Source organism: Furipterus horrens, unplaced genomic scaffold (genome assembly GCF_987537825.1).
Source record: "Furipterus horrens unplaced genomic scaffold, mFurHor1.1.pri manual_scaffold_11, whole genome shotgun sequence".
Taxonomy (NCBI): Eukaryota; Metazoa; Chordata; class Mammalia; order Chiroptera; family Furipteridae; genus Furipterus; species Furipterus horrens.
In genome coordinates this window covers 79,467,543-79,483,919 of record NW_028327181.1, presented here as the reverse complement: position 1 = coordinate 79,483,919, position 16,377 = coordinate 79,467,543, and the positions used below count along the sequence as shown (strand labels likewise).

Sequence of the window (16,377 nt, the reverse complement as noted above, 5' to 3'; positions counted from 1 at the left end):
CAGGTTTCTTGCAAACCAAGGTTAAACGACTTTGTTTTCCAAAGCTTGGGGTTTCTCAGCTGTGATGCAAAACCCGTTGCACAATGAAGCACCCAGCTGGGTTGGGCTTTGCCTGGTCTCCATGGTACTTGGGGGGCAGGGCAAGAGGAATCAATGCAAACATGGAGCTCAGCTGCTTGCTGGGCTGAGTAATGAAGTCCTTTGTCTCTGACCTAGGAATCTCAGGTCTTCTGCTGGGCTAAATGTGGTGGGGCTAACTTGTGAGCTTGCAAAAAGAAGAAATCTCAGACCCTTACAGTTTTTGACAATTTGGCAGCTGGGCAGAGGGAAGCTTTGATTGCCTGAGCCCAAGGTCACCCAGACAGAAAGCAGCAAAAGTGGGCCTGGAAGTGGGCCAGCTTAGCCTTTCCCTGCTAGCCAGTAAACTGCCTATGGCTAGGCTTCTCGTGGCCGATTGATCTTTGTGTGTCCCCCACAGTTCATGGTTTCACACAGGTGTTCAATGGATCTCATTCTTGGGCTAGTGCTTCTCAAACTTTGGGGAGCCCCAGAATCACCTGGGGAGTTCACTGATAATGCAGACTTATCACCCACAGAGATCTGATGCAGCGACTCTGGGGTGGAACCCAGAAATCAGCATTTTAAACATATTTCCCAGGTGATGCCGTCCCAGGGGTCTAAGACCACGCACGCCCCGTGTATGAGTCGTGCTGTGGAGAACAGGTGCCACTGAGGGCCTGTAGCAGGGACCGGATTAAGGCTGGCAGAGGCCCTGGAGACCATCTGAGGGAGGGGCTGCAGGTGTTTGGTCTTGAAGCGATAAGGCTAGGATTCTGCGGGCTGGCGGCAGAGGGCAGGGATGAAGGGGGCGCTGGGACACGCAGCTGGGACAACAGCTCTGTGTTCCCAGCTTCAGGGCACCCTGCTCCTGGCTCTCTGACTCATATGGCACTTTGCATGTGTCACCTGCTGACTCAGAAACTGTCCCTTGAGTTCCACGGGAAAAGAAAAATTCAAATCCAGCGGCCGGATCTGCAAAGGCCTTTCCTTGTCTGAGTCCAGCCAGCTCTGTGGCCTCTACTGCCCAGATTCTCCTTTGGCGAAGGGGTTAGACCTGAGGCACAGAGCCAGGCCTCCTGGGTCTGAATCCTAACTCTGCCACTTATTGAACTTGAGGCTTAACTAAGTGTGCTCAGCTAAGAGGGGACATTGCTATCTATAGCATAGGGGAGCTGTGATGACTTAAGTTAGTGTATGCTGCATACTTGAACAGTCAGGTGCATAGAAAGTGCACTTGCAGTGTTTTTACAGGATCCTTTGTTACTGGGACTTTCCACCCACCTGCCACCTCCTTGTCCTTACTCCTCTGTTGTCCTCATCCTGAACTCTGTTTGAGGCCCCCCTCCTCCAGGAGGCCCTTCTTGCTCACTTGAGGCCTCTTTCAGGGTGGTCTTCTTCCCTGTGCTCCAGCAGCCCTGGGGTTTGGTTCTGGTTTCTCCTCTGACCCTGGTCTTTGGCCTGTGCTAGCCAGGTGCCTACAAGTGTTTACCTCTTTCCCTCCTGTGAGCTCGGATCTTCCCCTGGGGGCAGACAGCCAGCTGTGTGATCTCGGGCAGGCTGAGTCCCTCCTCTTCTCTCAGTGTTCTGATCTCCAAACTGATAGAGTTGGGCTAAAGCACCAGCTATTGAGTTTTAAAAGAGAGAGAACCCTCTGCTCAAGTAAAATCTTACAGAAAGCTGGGGGTGAAAAACCAGCGAGAGCAGAGCTGTTTCGGGTGAGGAGTGTGGGTGTGAGCGTGTGAGTGTGTGTCTGTGTCTTTGTGAACTTGAGGATTGTATGTAAGTGTGTGTGGGTGTGTATGTGAGTGTGTATGTGCGTGAGTGTGGGATTATATGAGTGTGTGTGTGAGTGGGAATGAGTGTGAGTGTGAGTATGTGAGTGTATGTATGTGAGTGTGTGAGTGAGTGTAGATGGTCGGCAGCAGGTCTATGAAGGTTGGGCTGAAACCCACTGGGCTAGAAGGTGTAGGAGTGGGGAGTTCTGTCCCATTCAACTTGTCAGACTTATAGTAGATGTTTAATATGTCGCATGGTGGTCTGGATGAGGATAAGGACAAGGTGAAATGGGCCTGGCAGAAGTGGGAGGTTCTGGCTTCCTGAAGCCTACCCTCTGTTCACCTGAGCTCAAGCCCAGACACAGATCCTCTGTCTGAAGGTGCTTGTTTGGAATTTGTGTGCGAGGCCCTAGCTGTGTGTCTTGGGTGGATGTCCTAGTGCCACAGGCCCCAGTCCTAATCCCAGACAAGGCATGCGGAGGAAGTACCCCAACCTCAGCACATTCCACTGAAGGGGGGCTGGGCCTCAGGTAGGGAGGCCTCAGGCTGGGGCTCAGGCACCCTGGTGAGGGATGGGGCTGGATTCTCTAGGTCCTGCCTGGAATGGCAGAGAGTTACCCAATGAGGTTTTGTCCTCTGTCAATGCCCTGTGTGTGTGTGTGTTGGGGGAAGGGGCATGCATTCCTTCCCAATCCACTGTCCATTGATCAAAATGCCCCTTGCATACCAGGCCCTTGGTAGAGGGTAGGGTCTCAGCAGCTCTTTCTCTGGGCAAAGGGCATCTGCCCCATCAGACCCCAGATCTGGGCTTTTCTCCTGTTCCCAGCTTCTGGCATCCCACCTGGTTATGGGGTTCTTTGCAGTTTCTGCCTAATGAATGTTTATCTTATAGTCAGCTGGAGCCAGAAGGGACCAGAGGCAGCCAGGGCTTAGTATTCTGTCACCAGAGTGGCTCTGAATTTCAGCTGCTCTCAAGAATGTCCCCTCCCCTCTCCACCCCTCTGGATGCCTTCTTCTCTGGGGAAGAAGCAGTTTTTCCAGAAACATGGCCAACCTGATTATCTCCCCCCAAGTCCGCTGGGCCTCAATGCCAACTGGAAGCCAGTGAAGCCAGTGAAGCCAGGGGCAAGTCAGAATTGAAAATATATACCAGCCCCCCAAGTTAAAGGGGTGATACACGTTCATTGTTGCTTTGTTGAAAATTCAGAAAGCAGACCCTAGGCAGAAGTCACCTCCCTACTGCCTACCCTGACATGGGCTCCGTGAGGACAGGGCCTGGAGACACAGCCTTTGTCACTTCCCCTCCCTAGAGGGTGTCAGCACTGGGAGACGGGGGCACAGTGAGGACTTGGTAAGAAGGACCCAATGAGAACCTAATTCTGCCAATTCTTCCACAGCATATCCGGGAGGGCCCTGGGAGTGGCCACTGTCCTCCTGGAGGGGGATCAGATAAGCCAAATAGGTGCCAGACCAGTTCCCCAGAGGCAGTGCAAATGCCAGGCTCAGGCCTCCAGCTAGAAGTCCCCTTAAATTCCTCTCCCTCCTTCTTGCTGTGTGTGAGTCCATCAGCTTGACCTGTGGGCTCTGCCTTCAGAATAAACCCCCCATCAGGCCACTTTCCACAGATTCTTTTCACATCTCTCACCTGGACTTTTATCTGAGTCTCTTGTCAGATCTCCAATTCCCCAGGGGGCTCCAGTCCAGGGCCCTAATAAGACTGCAGACCCTCATGCTAACCCAGCCCCTCCCTGGGGAGCCCCTCTCAACCGCTGGCTGCTGGGTGTTCTTCAGGGAATTTGCCTCTGCTGTGTGCTGACTGGGTCCCAGGATCTGAAGGCTCCTTGACTCGTTCAGGTCTCTGAGGCAGGATAGGAGGAAGCTGGGAAAATTCCTTGGCAACTGGAACAGGGAAACTAAAGCAGACAGCTGAGCACAATGGCTGAGCAATTTACAGTCAGATGCAAAAGTTCACCTTCCTGGAGATAACATCTAGGCCTCAGTTTGCATTTCAGCTCCAGGCCCAGAAAAGCAGCAAAACCAGGAGGGTGACACCAGAGCCAGCTTCGATGACTAAAGACCCCCTGCTCTGTCACTGACCAATCAGTGGAGACCATGACCCTGAAAGGGCACACCTGGAGAAGTGATGAATATCCTACTGAAACCCTTCCCTGAAACCTCTCCTAAGATTCCTGCCTGCAAGAAAGAGAAAAAGCCTCAAGACAAAGGACCCAGCACGTGCTCTCCCTCTGGGGAGCAGCCTGTGCCATTCCCTTCTTGCCCCACTTCTTTCCCCACAGGGACGGGTCTCCTAAACTCTAAGGCAATGGGCAGCTGGCAGCTTGTCCCAGGCTGATCCCCTGAACCTGTCCCCAAGGCTCTCTTTTCTCTGACTTCCCAGTGAGCTAAGGCAGCCCAGCCTATGATCTGTTACTTCTTCCATGCTAAGCCCTGCCTTATTTCACTGTCCCCTCTTTAATAAATATACCCTCATAGTCACCTGGACTTGTGTCGTGAAATCTTTCCTACGTGAAATCAGCAAGCCACCAACAACCGACTGGCCCTAAGCAGATCCACTCAGGGCCAGGCCCCTGTCCAGTAACGTGTCCACGTGCCTCCTCCTCAGGGGCCTCTGTCCTTGGCCTCTCCCTGCTGATGGCCCTTCACCCCTTCCCTGCTTTGCTCTTCCATATGCACCCCTCATTCCTAGAATTACGTCATGTCTCCCCAACCCCAAATGAAAACTTAAGACGGCAGGCAGTTTTTGATCATTTTGTTCTAGAAGATCAAAGTCCAGAAGTGAACCCGAGGGTCCTTATGACTTTGATTACATTTAGCTTTAAATCAGTTCTAGAGATAACATCTGTCTCTCTCTCTCTTGCCCCCAGATAATCAGCAACCTTGAAAGAAGCAGAAGACAGTAGTCAGGACCTGGGACCTGACTAATGGTCACATGGTCAGGACCTCTGGCAGGCTAAAGATAACATCTTGACCTAAGTTATGTTTCAGCTCCTGAGCCCTAAGGTGGAATGACCCCTGGTTACTGTACAGGCTAAAAAATGAATATGTTTCCTCCCACCTTTGTCTGAATTTCTTGGGCAGGAAAGGAGTGAGGGTTGAAGGTTCTTTCTCAGTCTTTTGTTTCTTAATAAACAGCTTTAAATCAATATCCTCAAAATGCTGCTTTAAGGGGGCAAAACTTTCATTCCTTCAGTTCCGCCTTTGACAATAAGTCAAATAAGTTTCACACTCCAGAAGCTAAATTGGTAAGTTGCTCCATGTTTCATTGATCCAATGATCCAGTCCTGAGAACAAGTCAGTTCAGTTAAATTGTCGAGTCTCATTTCTGGAGACAGCGATGCAGATGGTCTTCTGAAGTGGGGTCTGTATTGTGTAAGCAAGCAATCAGGCATTTAACAGGGGTAGGCTTATAAAAACAAAAGAAAAGAACAAAGGTTAATAATCAAAACAAATTATAACCCAGTTTCTGAGTCTGTAAGACTGTCAGTTGTGAATATTTCTAAGTTATTTTGCTGGAATGAAGGCAGGCAGGGACAATCTGATAGACTCTCCTGGTATGCAGTTTGAATGTCTCTAATGATGTCATCAGGTTCTCAGGGAAATTCTCTGTGTGGCTTCATGGAATCACGAAGATTGTTTAAGCATGAGCTGCTGTGGCGATTTCTCACGCCTTTTCAGAAAAAAATAAAAAACCCAAACGAGTTTTAGTTCTCAATAATTTCAAGTCAAAGAGTGGGAAAAAAACAGCACATTAGTTTGGAGGGTTGTAGCTAAGTAGTTAAGAAAACTAGAAAAATTCAGAATCCAGTTTACAAGTGAAAAATAAAAATGTAAAGATAATTGACTGAACCAGAATCTAATATCCGAACTGTGTATTATAGTTTCCACTGAAACACAATTTCTTTCCCTAAATTCACCCTAATTTTTATCAAAGGTAACCAAATTAAGACTAATTTATTGCATAATTCTCATTTCAATAAATTTGGTCTGATTATTTGCATAAACACAAGAATAACAATTGATCATATAAGCTCTTCCACAAACCTGCTTTTTTTGAATTTCATACGGAATTTCCAGATTGAACTTTAGCCTCTCAAGGATAAGAAGACAAGCCCCATAGGTGCCATCAGCTTTGCCTGCAATACCTATAGACCTGGGTTAATGACCTAGGTTCAATGTCCCCCAAAATGTCTTGAGGTTCTTTCTTTGCTATCTCCCAGGAAAACAACCATTGCTCCTTACCTGGAAAGACTACTGTAAGCAAGGTAGCAGGCTGTTTTTCCAAAGGGGTTTATTTGCCTCCAAAGTTATCTTAATTCTTTAAAGCTTTCTGGTGACATCTTACCCTATGCATGTCTCTGTTGAACGTGGCATGTCAAAATCTTGGTTAATAAAACCAGTTACCGTCTTGGTTGGTGTGGCTCAGGGGCTTGAGTGCTGGCCTGCAAACCAAAGGGTCACTGGTTTGGTTCCCAGTCAGGGCGCATGCCTGGGTTGCAGGCCAGGTCCCCAGTTAGGGGTTGCCAAGAGGCAACCACACATTGATGGTTCTCTCCCTCTCTTTCTCCTTCCCTTCTCCTCTCTCTAAAAATAAATAAATAAATAAATAAAATCTTAAAAAAAACAACAACACAGTTACCAATTTGTCCTGTTATAAAAAGAATGGATTCTTATTGGATTTATGCAAACAAAGATATTGCCATGAAAACAATAATACTCATTAAGAGTTTCCAAATTCTGGGGGGTGAAAGAGCCGGACCCCCACCCCTGCCCACCAAGTGACCTGCCAGGCCCATCCCTGCATGGACAGGAGCCGGAGCCTCATCAAGTAAACACTCAGACCCCCGAGGGGTGGGGCAGTCCTGTCCTTCCCAAGGTGTGGAATGTGACCCTCTCCCTTCCCCCACTGGCCTGGACAAGGGGCAGTTCCCTAGGACACAGCACTTTTCCCCCTCCCCCTGGATCGGCCCAGATTCCAGTCAGTCTGGTTTTTCTTCCTTTGGGGACTCCAAGAAGAACACCGTGGGCCATCCTGACCCAGCCCGCCCTGCCTCGCCTTTCCTTGGTTTTCATTCGTGGGACGTGACAGAGATGAACTGCCACAGACCTAGGATGCTGGCCTTGGGTCCTCCTGATATCACCCACCTGAGCAAGGCCTTGAGCTACCCATAGCGTGGCCCAATATTTCTTATCTCTGTCCTTCACTCTCCATCTGCTATACTAGGAGACGTTCATGCCCTCTCTCTCTAACGCAGACTATTTCAGCAGACCCTTAACTGGTTTCCCCAGCCCTGGGCCACCCTATATCCCTCCCAGCAACCCACCCACTATGTGGAATCCATGGCAATATCTAAAGTGTAAGACTGACCACTTCATATCCCTGATTGATGTGACTTTTCATCGTCTTCAGCATGAAGTCCAACAACTCCTTGGCTGAGTTATAGAGCTCCCCCCCCCTCATGCCCTCTTCCACCTCTTCTTTGGCCCCTCCCCCCCACCTCCCCCCAATCCATCTGAGTTCTGGATGTTCCCCCAAGCTGGTATCAGTGATTCCACTCACTCTTTGAGGCCCCTGTTCTTTTCACCCTTGGCTACCCCCACTGCCTCCCCCACACACGGTCACTGGTCCTTCAGCCTCTCGCTCAAGGGTTGTGCCCTCTGTGCAACGTCTCTCAGTGCTACCAGACAGAAGAGGTGAGAGCTCCCTCCTTTTGCTCTGCTGATGTAAGAAACACCCAAACCCGTAAGAATTTTTTAAGAGTTTATGACAATAATTGCCAGGAAGGAAAAATCTCAGCAAATTGAGAAGATGGCAGTTTTACCACTTACTTTATACATCCGAATCGAAGAGGAAGATGTAAGGGGATTACATGAAATTCGCTGGTGAGGAGTTAGGGAGGCAGGAGAAAGCAAAGCAGGAAAATCTCTGGGACTGGATAAGAAGTAAAAGGAAGAGACAATACTTCTTTTACATTCGTGGGCATAGAGTAGTTCACAGTTATCAGTTTAAAAAAAACAATACCAGTGAGGGGATTTGTCATCTCTGCTCTGGTGCTATGGTGCCCCAAGAGGTCTGGGGTTAAAAAGGAAATTACCTTGACATTCCAAAGGCGTGTCATCTTAGTTGCAAGAAGACAATAGACAGGCTCCGTTAAGGTAAAGACTGACCTTTGTCAGGGACTATATCTGCCTTGGACGTGACTATCTGCCATGACCTGCTTATAGTTAGAAAATTTTAACTTCTGACCATCCTGTGGGGTTACTTTTAGTCTCTGAGTTTGCAAGGCTGCCATGCAGGCCTCCCCTGAGCTTGTCAGGTTCAGTATGTGGCCTCTTTTTGTCAACAGCTCCCACTTGCTCCTGTGCAGACACAATTCCCAGCACCTACACTCTATTACAATGGTTTGTTTGTGGCCTAAATGCCTACTCACTTAATAGTTCTAGAATGGTGGCTGATAGCGGCTGCCGGCTCCAGCACCCCTAGATCTCCCCAGTTATTTCAGAAAGACCCCAGGGTAGTGCCTCCCATGTGCTTTCGGGATTTAAAGATCTGGGCTTGAATCCAGGTCCCTTACTTAGTTGTGTGACGTTGGTCATGTTGTTACCCTTTTTGAGCCTCAGCTTTCTTGCCTGTTAAATGGGGATGATAATACTTAGCTCACAGGATTAGTTGGGATGATGTGTATGAAGTGTTTAACATAGCCACATGCACAGTAGATGTTGGCTATCATCATCATCGCCTTCATCATCATTATCATTGTCATTGTTACTGTCATGGCATCATCACACCATTTCATTCTACCCAGGGACTAGGACTCTCAGTCCCGCTTCTTTCCAGTGGTTAAAACTCCCCTCCCTGTAACTTCTTCCCTCTGGGAACTGCAATCTGCATTAGCTAAGTGTAAGAAGCTTCTAGTGTAGGTCCAGGTGGGGCTGCAGAGATAGCCAGCCCTTGGTCTCAGGACTTGGAAACCAGTCCCAGCGCTGCCTCAGTTAGCCTTGTGGCCTGAGGCAAGTCACTTAACCTCTCGGAGCTTCTTTCGACTGAATCTGCATTTCCCATAATAGGTGGATTATGTTTTTCCCAGTAATTCCCCATCTGCTGGTCAAAACAATTTTAGATTTATTTTTTGTGAAAATAAATATAAAAATGTGAAGAAAAAATAAGTTATAAAAATGGTCATAATAGCACAGCATATAATAGCAAAACTGGTAACAATCTAAATATCCAGCAAAAGGGATTGGCTAATTTAGGGGATGGAATATTAATAGTTATTACCTCACAGAAGATTCCATGGGTCAGCATATTGGGGAAATTTTGATTAAACAAAATTATATCATAATACTTACAGTGATAATTATCATAACAACATGCTATTTAACAATAACATCATATAATAAAATAATAACATTGAGTGCTATTTGCCAGGCACCATGATAAACCCATTACAAGCACCATCTCATTTAACACTTAAAACAACTCCACAAAATAGGTTGTTATTATTGATTATTATCTCTATTTTACAAATGAAGGACTGAGGTTTTCGGAGCCCTTGGTACTGTGCATTGTGAATCTCTAAAAGACAGTGGGAACAAGCAGCCTTTGTGATCTTACCTGACAAGGGACCCTCCTTCACCCAGATCTCTCACGCTGCAGGGGCTTTGTAGAAATGAGCTGGGGGAAGGCTAGGCAGTATCCTCTCTGGATCTCTTGGAGCTCTAACATTCCCTTTTTGGCATTCCTGGTCCTGTGTGCCCCTACTGTGTGTCCCCCAGCCTGGAGACCAGGGCTTGAGAAGGGAGCCCCACTGGTCGGATTCTGCCCTCATGCAGCCAGAGGCAGGTCACAGATACCTGGTCGTGGGCAGCCTGTTTACTGAATGGGACCAGAAGCCTGAATCTCAGTTCCATATCTGGGGATGTCAGCCTGTACAGGTTGTCCTCCTGAGCTCTTGGTGTACACAAGAAGTCTTTAAAAGCCACACAGCTCATGGTGAAAGGCGCTAGGCACTGTTCGGGCCAGAGCCGGGACCAGGGGATGCTCCTGGACTCCAGCCTACAGTTCAGTCTGGGGCTGACTGCTCTCGGCGTTGTCACAAGATTTTGGGGAAAGGAACCTAAAGGAGTTGTTCTGGAGCTGGGACTTCCTTGGAAGGGAGAGCAGAGCCTCTGTCACACTCAGGAACCTACACCAGGGGCCTGTGTGTCAAGAGGCTGTAAGCCAGAATCTGACACTCCTGGCTGTCGACCGCTGGCAAGTCACTGCGCCTGCACCCCGGAAGTCTCTATTTCCTCATCTGTAAAATGGGGATATGAATACTCTTTCCACTGGACTGCTCTGAGGATCCCAGGAGATCTGAAAAGACTTTGTAAAAGGTACTATACTACAGTCAATTGTTCTAATGATTATGGCTCTGGGGCAGGGGGCTGGGACTCTAAGCCCCTCTGAAATTTAGGGAGCTCACAATTCCTTAGTCTTTGGGGAGAACCGTTGGTTCTATTCTTTGTTTCCTACTACAAAGTCCCTTCCCAGACCCTCCTATCAGGCCAGAAAAATAGCCATTCTGGCCAGGCTTAGTGTACACAGTAACTATCTGGTCCATCTCTCCTCCCCCGGCAAGGAGCAGGCCTCCTCCTTTGGGCCGAATAGAGTGACTCAGGTCGGACCAGCCCTGGTGGCTGCAGGCTACAACCTTTGTGAAGGCCCAGCCACACCCTGCTTTCATGACTGTGTTAGCCTTTTCCCCATTGGGGACCGACCCACTTGCAGGCCTGTTTCAGTAGTTTAAGCAGCCTGAGGCTGGCCTTCCTAGGGGCTCAGGGCTGCTCCTGGGGGTGGGGGTAGGAATGTGTGTGGGGTTTCCGGTCCCTGTTCCTGGAGAAACTGGTGGATGGAAGACAGTTTATCAGGGACTAGCTTCAGAGTCTGGGGTTAAATCTTCCTTTAGTCACAGGTGACCCAGATGATAATACACAGAGAGGAGGGCTGATATTTCATGGGGGAAACTGAGGCCTGGAGATGGGGAGTGACCAGCCCATCTCCCTAACACACTGTCTCAGAGCCTCTGTCCTGAGACTGGGTGACTGCTCTGACATAAGGACAGATGGAACTTGGGACAGTTCTGAGGAGGGTGAGGTCCTTGGGGGTCAGTAAGTGGGCTGAGGTGCTGGCAGTGCCCTGCAGTATCTGGCAGGAGGCTGGGCCCTTCATAGTGATCACAAGGTGGGTGGAATCGTTGAGCTGGATGACGAGCAGGGCTGGGGCTCGGAGTGGAGAGGAGGGGCTCCTTCCTCTTATTAAAACCTCACTTTGTGGGGACCTTTGCTGAGCCCTCTCATGCACCCAATTCACCCACCCATGTACTAGGATGAGATTGTTAGGTATAGGGGTTCAACCTCTGACACCCTCCTTCAGATGCTCACAAAGAGAGGGATTCATTCCATCCTATTTCTGTCTCTGGGTGGTAGGCGCTAAATGTCTCAGGGGCAAGTTACTTGCCTCCCTCAGTTCAGATTCCCCATCATGGATCCTTGAGTGAATGCAGGCTTTTAGGGGTGGAAGGTAAGGGTTTGTCCCTGTAGTGGGGTGGGGTAGGCAGGTGAGAGTCCTGGAGTGAGGGTCAGCCCCCAGGTGTGAAGGTTCCCTTTACAGTCTCGCTGCAGAACTGCTCCCAGCAGCTGTTCCAGGAGCCTGTTGTCACCTAATGGCTTTGTATGGACACAGCAGGGTGGGGCAGCTTTGTCTCAGGAGGCAAACGAGGGTGCAGCTGAGAGCACCCTCATCCGGGGGCCTGAGGGAGAGTGCAGGTGGGGGTAAGCCCCAAGGAGTGGGCTCTGAGAGGCTGTAATTCCGAGTGGGGTGTAGGAGTCTGGTAAATGTAATTTGGGGGGTTAATTATGATCACAAGGAAGGGGCTCAGAATAGGATTCTTCAGGGGACTCTGAGTGAGTAACCCCTGGGCTAGTTGAGGAGGGGAGGAGTCTATTCTCTCAGAGGGACCCTGATTCCTGAGGGGTGTCACACTGCTGGCGATCTCTATGAGGGAGGGTCAGAATGTGAACTGGGACAGGGTGTCTAAGTAGGTGTGTGATGGGGGTGAAGATGGGAACCAGTGGGCCGGTGATAGGGGCCGTGTGGTCAGGGCTCGGGAGCGCGCTGGGTGCGGCACTTCCCGCCGGGCAGGCGTCTCTGGCCCCAGGGAGGGGAAAGTTGGAGGCAGAGCCACCAGGAACTGACCAATGGGGCGAGTGCCCGTATGTGCACTCAGAAGCCGGCAAATTCCTCGGGGCTCAGATATCCACCCCGACCTCTCCCCCGCCCTCGTGCCCGCCTCGGGCATAAAAAGCTCCAGGTGAGCGCTTCGCCATTCCTGCAGCGGACCACAGCTCCTCTGAGCAGTGTCTCCGCGTCCTCTCTTGCCATGACTTCCTACAGCTATCGCCAGTCGTCGGCCTCCTCGTCCTTCGGGGGCATGGGCGGCGGCATCATGCGCTTCGCAGCGGGAGGCGCCTACCGCGCGCCCAGCATCCACGGAGGCTCGGGCGGCCGTGGCGTGTCGGTGTCCTCTGCCCGCTTCGTGTCCTCGTCCTCCTCTGGGGGCTACGGCGGCGGCTATATGGGCGCCCTGGCCGGGTCCGACGGGCTTCTCGTGGGTAACGAGAAGGTGACCATGCAGAACCTCAACGACCGCCTGGCCTCCTACCTGGAGAAGGTGCGCGCCCTGGAGGCGGCCAACGGCGACCTGGAGGTGAAGATCCGGGAATGGTACCAGAAGCAGGGGCCCGGGCCCTCCCACGACTACAGCCACTACTTCAAGACCATCGAGGAGCTGCGGGACAAGGTGGACAACGGCGGGACGCGGGAAGCGCACCTGTCGCGCAACCCAGCCCGGGGAGGCCGGCCGGGCGAGGCGGGAGGCCGGGGCTGCGGGCACCCAAGCCTCTTCCCTGTGGGGCGGTAGTGAGCCCGTTAGGACGTGGGAGGGCCGCAGTTTGAGGCTGAGAGAAGGGGGCAGGTGAAGAAATGCAGGACAATGGGGCAGGAAGTGGAGGCGGGTAAGTGGGTGGGGCATGTAGCAGGGGCCGGGATGGAGGGCGAAGAGGTCCGCGGAAAGGGGTCCGGAGGAGTGGGCGGACGTGGGACACGGCTGTGGCGGGCCCTGAGGTCTAGGGCAGGGTCCCCCACTGCCGCCGCTGCCGGGAGATGGAGTTTGCCTGGGAGGAAGCTGGTCCACCTCGAGCTAGTTCTGCCCTCTGCGGCCCGCCCCCCGCGGCCCCCTTGTGGGGCCTCTGCATTCCTTTTCTTTGAGTGAGCAGGTCTGCTTTCCATCATGCTCTGGCCTCTCCTCAGGGGCCCTGGGGACCACCTGGGATTTGAGAGACGGTCTCAGAAGAATGGGGGAGGCCAGTTTTGGCCCTGGGAGGTTAAGAAGGGACATATGTTGTGGCCTCTGAACAGGGTCAAGGAGGGACAGAAGAAGAGGCCCTGGGGTTCTTGGCTTGTGGAAATCTCTGTCACTCAGAGGACCGGGTACAGCAGCACTTCTGTGTGTCCTGGGCTGGAGACCCGGGTCTGAGCCATAGGCTCTGAGGTGGGCCCTGGGAGTCTGCAGGGTGGGGCTTGGGCTCCACGCACAGGGAAGGGCTTGGAGCTCTGTCCGGAAGACAAACAAGGGAAGCCAGAGGGGTATTTAATGGCCCCACATGCTGTGTCTTCTCACAGCACTGCCCAGTGTCCACCACATGTCTGGCATAGTGCTGGGGACCGACAGTGTAGATCTTACTGTAGACAGGGAGGGAGGGCGAGAGATGTGCGGTGTTTTCACACTTTTCAAATCGTGACCTAAGATAGAAGCTGCAGTTTAAGATGCGTCCTCACATTCTCTCATAGACACACACACAATGGAAACAAAAGTGTCTTGAAACCAGCCTTATTCTACTGGGAAGGATCCTTTCTGATGTGTTCTATTCTGTTCTGTTTCATTTAAAAGCTATCCAAACTACCACACAGTACAATGACTAACGGATCATGATGTGAATGCAAGTAGCTTAATCAATGGTGTGACCATGCCCCTCAAGTTAGAGGGACTTGAGATTGGGGGTGAACTTGGACAAGGAATCCTGAACATAACTTCCCACTTCTATGAAATAGGTGTTCCCAGGGTGTCTGGCACGTAACAGTTGCCTAACAGAATTCCTTTCCCTGAGGCAGGATGCTTTGAGCAGGGGGTATAGACAAGGGGTCACCCCTGACAGTTCCCTGCACCTGGTTTGCATATCACTCCAGACTGCCTCCCTTGACACCATTTAGTCTCCCTGGGCACAGGTCTCAGAGACTTTCTCTCCAATCGTCCCTGCCTGCCCTGCCCTGTTCACCACCTACCCCCTGACTCAGCCTCCTGGGCAGGGGTGAGAAACCACTGCTTCAACTCCTGGGCAGGGACTGATTCCATTGCCTCCTAGAGAGCAGGCCTGTGGGCAGCGGAGGCGTGGCTGGGGCTTGTTTCCAGGGAGCGGGCCCATACTCATTTGCTCCACTCTGAAAAGAAAGTGGTGGGCAGTACTGGTGTGCTGAACTGCCAGCCTTCTGTCTTCCAGATTCTTGGTGCCACCATCGAGAACTCCAAGATTGTCCTGCAGATCGACAATGCCCGTCTGGCTGCAGATGACTTCCGAACCAAGTGAGCATCTGTGCCCTGGCGGGCTGCAGAAGCCAGGACGGGGGCAAGGGAGGCAACCCCAGGCCCTTCTGGGGCTCAGTGCAGTGGGGTGGCCTGAAGTACATGCTCCTGGACTCTGGACGCCGGTGAGGTGAGGTGAGGAAGTTGTCAGAGGTACAGAGAAAATGCTGGGCTGACTGCAGCTGTTCCTCTGAAAGGTTTGAGACGGAGCAGGCCCTGCGCATGAGCGTGGAGGCTGATATCAACGGCCTGCGCAAGGTGCTGGATGAGCTGACCCTGGCCAGGGCTGACCTGGAGATGCAGATTGAAGGCCTGAAGGAGGAGCTGGCCTACCTGAAGAAGAACCATGAGGAGGTGAGTTTCCAGCCGGGCCACCCCAGCTTTCCAGGGCTGAGACCACTTTTGTATCCTGTATCCTCTGACTGTGGCCACAGTTGCTGTACTCTCAGCATGGCCATAGATGTGGAACATGGCTTCCAGGGTTCCAATGGGGGATGCTTGTGAACCCGCAGTGCCAGTTCCTAGGTCTGCCCCTAAAACCAGTCCCCTTTGGGCTGAGAGGATGGCGAATTTCCTGGCCCAGGCCCAGCAGGCTCTGGGCCCTGACATGCCCATCTCTGCTCTGTCTTTCCAGGAAATCAGTGCCCTGCAGGGCCAGGTGGGTGGCCAGGTCAGTGTGGAGGTGGATTCCGCTCCTGGCACTGACCTAGCCAAGATCCTGAGTGACATGAGAAGCCAGTATGAGATCATGGCAGAGAAGAACCGGAAGGATGCTGAAGCCTGGTTCATCAGCCAGGTATGAAGGGGAAGCAGGTGCCCTTTGGGGAGGTGGCAAGGAGAGAGGGCTTGATTCTTTGAGGAGGTAAAGGTCTGACCCAGTACTCATTCCCTCCTCCTCATCTCATTGCAGACTGAGGAGCTGAACCGGGAGGTTGCTGGCCACACAGAACAACTGCAGAGCAGCAAGACGGAGGTCACTGACCTGCGCCGCACTCTCCAGGGTCTGGAGATTGAGCTGCAGTCTCAGCTCAGCATGGTATGTGCCCCGCTCCCTGTGGGATGCACACTCATGTCCTTGTTGACTTGGGTAGCCTGGGCAGTGGCTGTACCCTATGGCCTTCCTGGGAACCAGGCTCTGCTGAGTCGCCTTTTCTCTCCCTGCCCTCAGAAAGCCGCCCTGGAAGGCACGCTGGCAGAAACAGAGTCTCGCTTTGGAGCCCAGCTGGCACAGATCCAGGTGCTGATCAGCAATATTGAAGCCCAGCTGAGTGATGTCCGTGCTGACACCGAGCGGCAGAACCTAGAGTACCAGCAGCTCATGGACATCAAGACGCGGCTGGAGCAAGAGATCGCCACCTACCGCAGCCTGCTCGAAGGCCAGGATGCCTATTACAACAACCTGCCCACCACCAAGACTGCCTGAGTCCAGCGGCCTCCCTGGCTTCCTGCTTCCAGCAGAGGGATGGATGCTCCTGGGTAGGGGAATGGGAGGGGAGGCACCATACCTCTGGCTCCTCCTCTGACCTGTCAATAAAATTTTATGACCCAAAGGAGGAAGGACATTGGGTTTATTATTTCATTCTATGGAAATGGGCCAGGCCTTAGCCCTGTTTTATGGTTTATTTGAACCAGAGTCCACCCTGTCCCAGGAAAGGGAAGAGAGGGTGCTTACAAACCCTGACTGTCACAGTAATTCCTGTTCACAGAAGTCCTCATTAACCTGTTTCTTAAAACAAGCTTATGAAATACGCACTGCTCCATTTCACAGAGGGCTAAACTAAGGCTCGGAAAGGTGAAGTGGTTTGTTGTATATGAACTATTCTAACACGTGGCAGAGGTAGGAT

The 16,377-nt window shown here is 51.7% G+C and overlaps 1 protein-coding gene across 1 annotated transcript; it reads left to right on the top strand.

The window, feature by feature from the left end:
* Positions 1 to 12,170: 12,170 nt before the first annotated feature.
* KRT19 (keratin 19) lies at positions 12,171 to 16,086 on the top strand. Its single transcript, XM_090290826.1, has 6 exons — positions 12,171 to 12,694; positions 14,451 to 14,533; positions 14,731 to 14,887; positions 15,168 to 15,329; positions 15,444 to 15,569; positions 15,702 to 16,086. Exons 1-6 carry the CDS (start codon positions 12,275 to 12,277, stop codon positions 15,954 to 15,956), a joined length of 1,203 nt encoding a protein of 400 aa, XP_090146952.1. The 5' UTR covers positions 12,171 to 12,274; the 3' UTR covers positions 15,957 to 16,086.
* The last annotated feature ends 291 nt before the right edge of the window (positions 16,087 to 16,377 follow it).

Excerpts from the sequence above, each read along its gene's own strand:
- KRT19 (XM_090290826.1), top strand. The coding sequence starts at position 12,275 with ATGACTTCCTACAGCTATCGCCAGTCGTCGGCCTCCTCGTCCTTCGGG. Across the intron at positions 12,695-14,450 it reads TCGAGGAGCTGCGGGACAAG|ATTCTTGGTGCCACCATCGA; the intron begins GTGGACAACGGC and ends TCTGTCTTCCAG. Across the intron at positions 14,534-14,730 it reads GCAGATGACTTCCGAACCAA|GTTTGAGACGGAGCAGGCCC; the intron begins GTGAGCATCTGT and ends TTCCTCTGAAAG.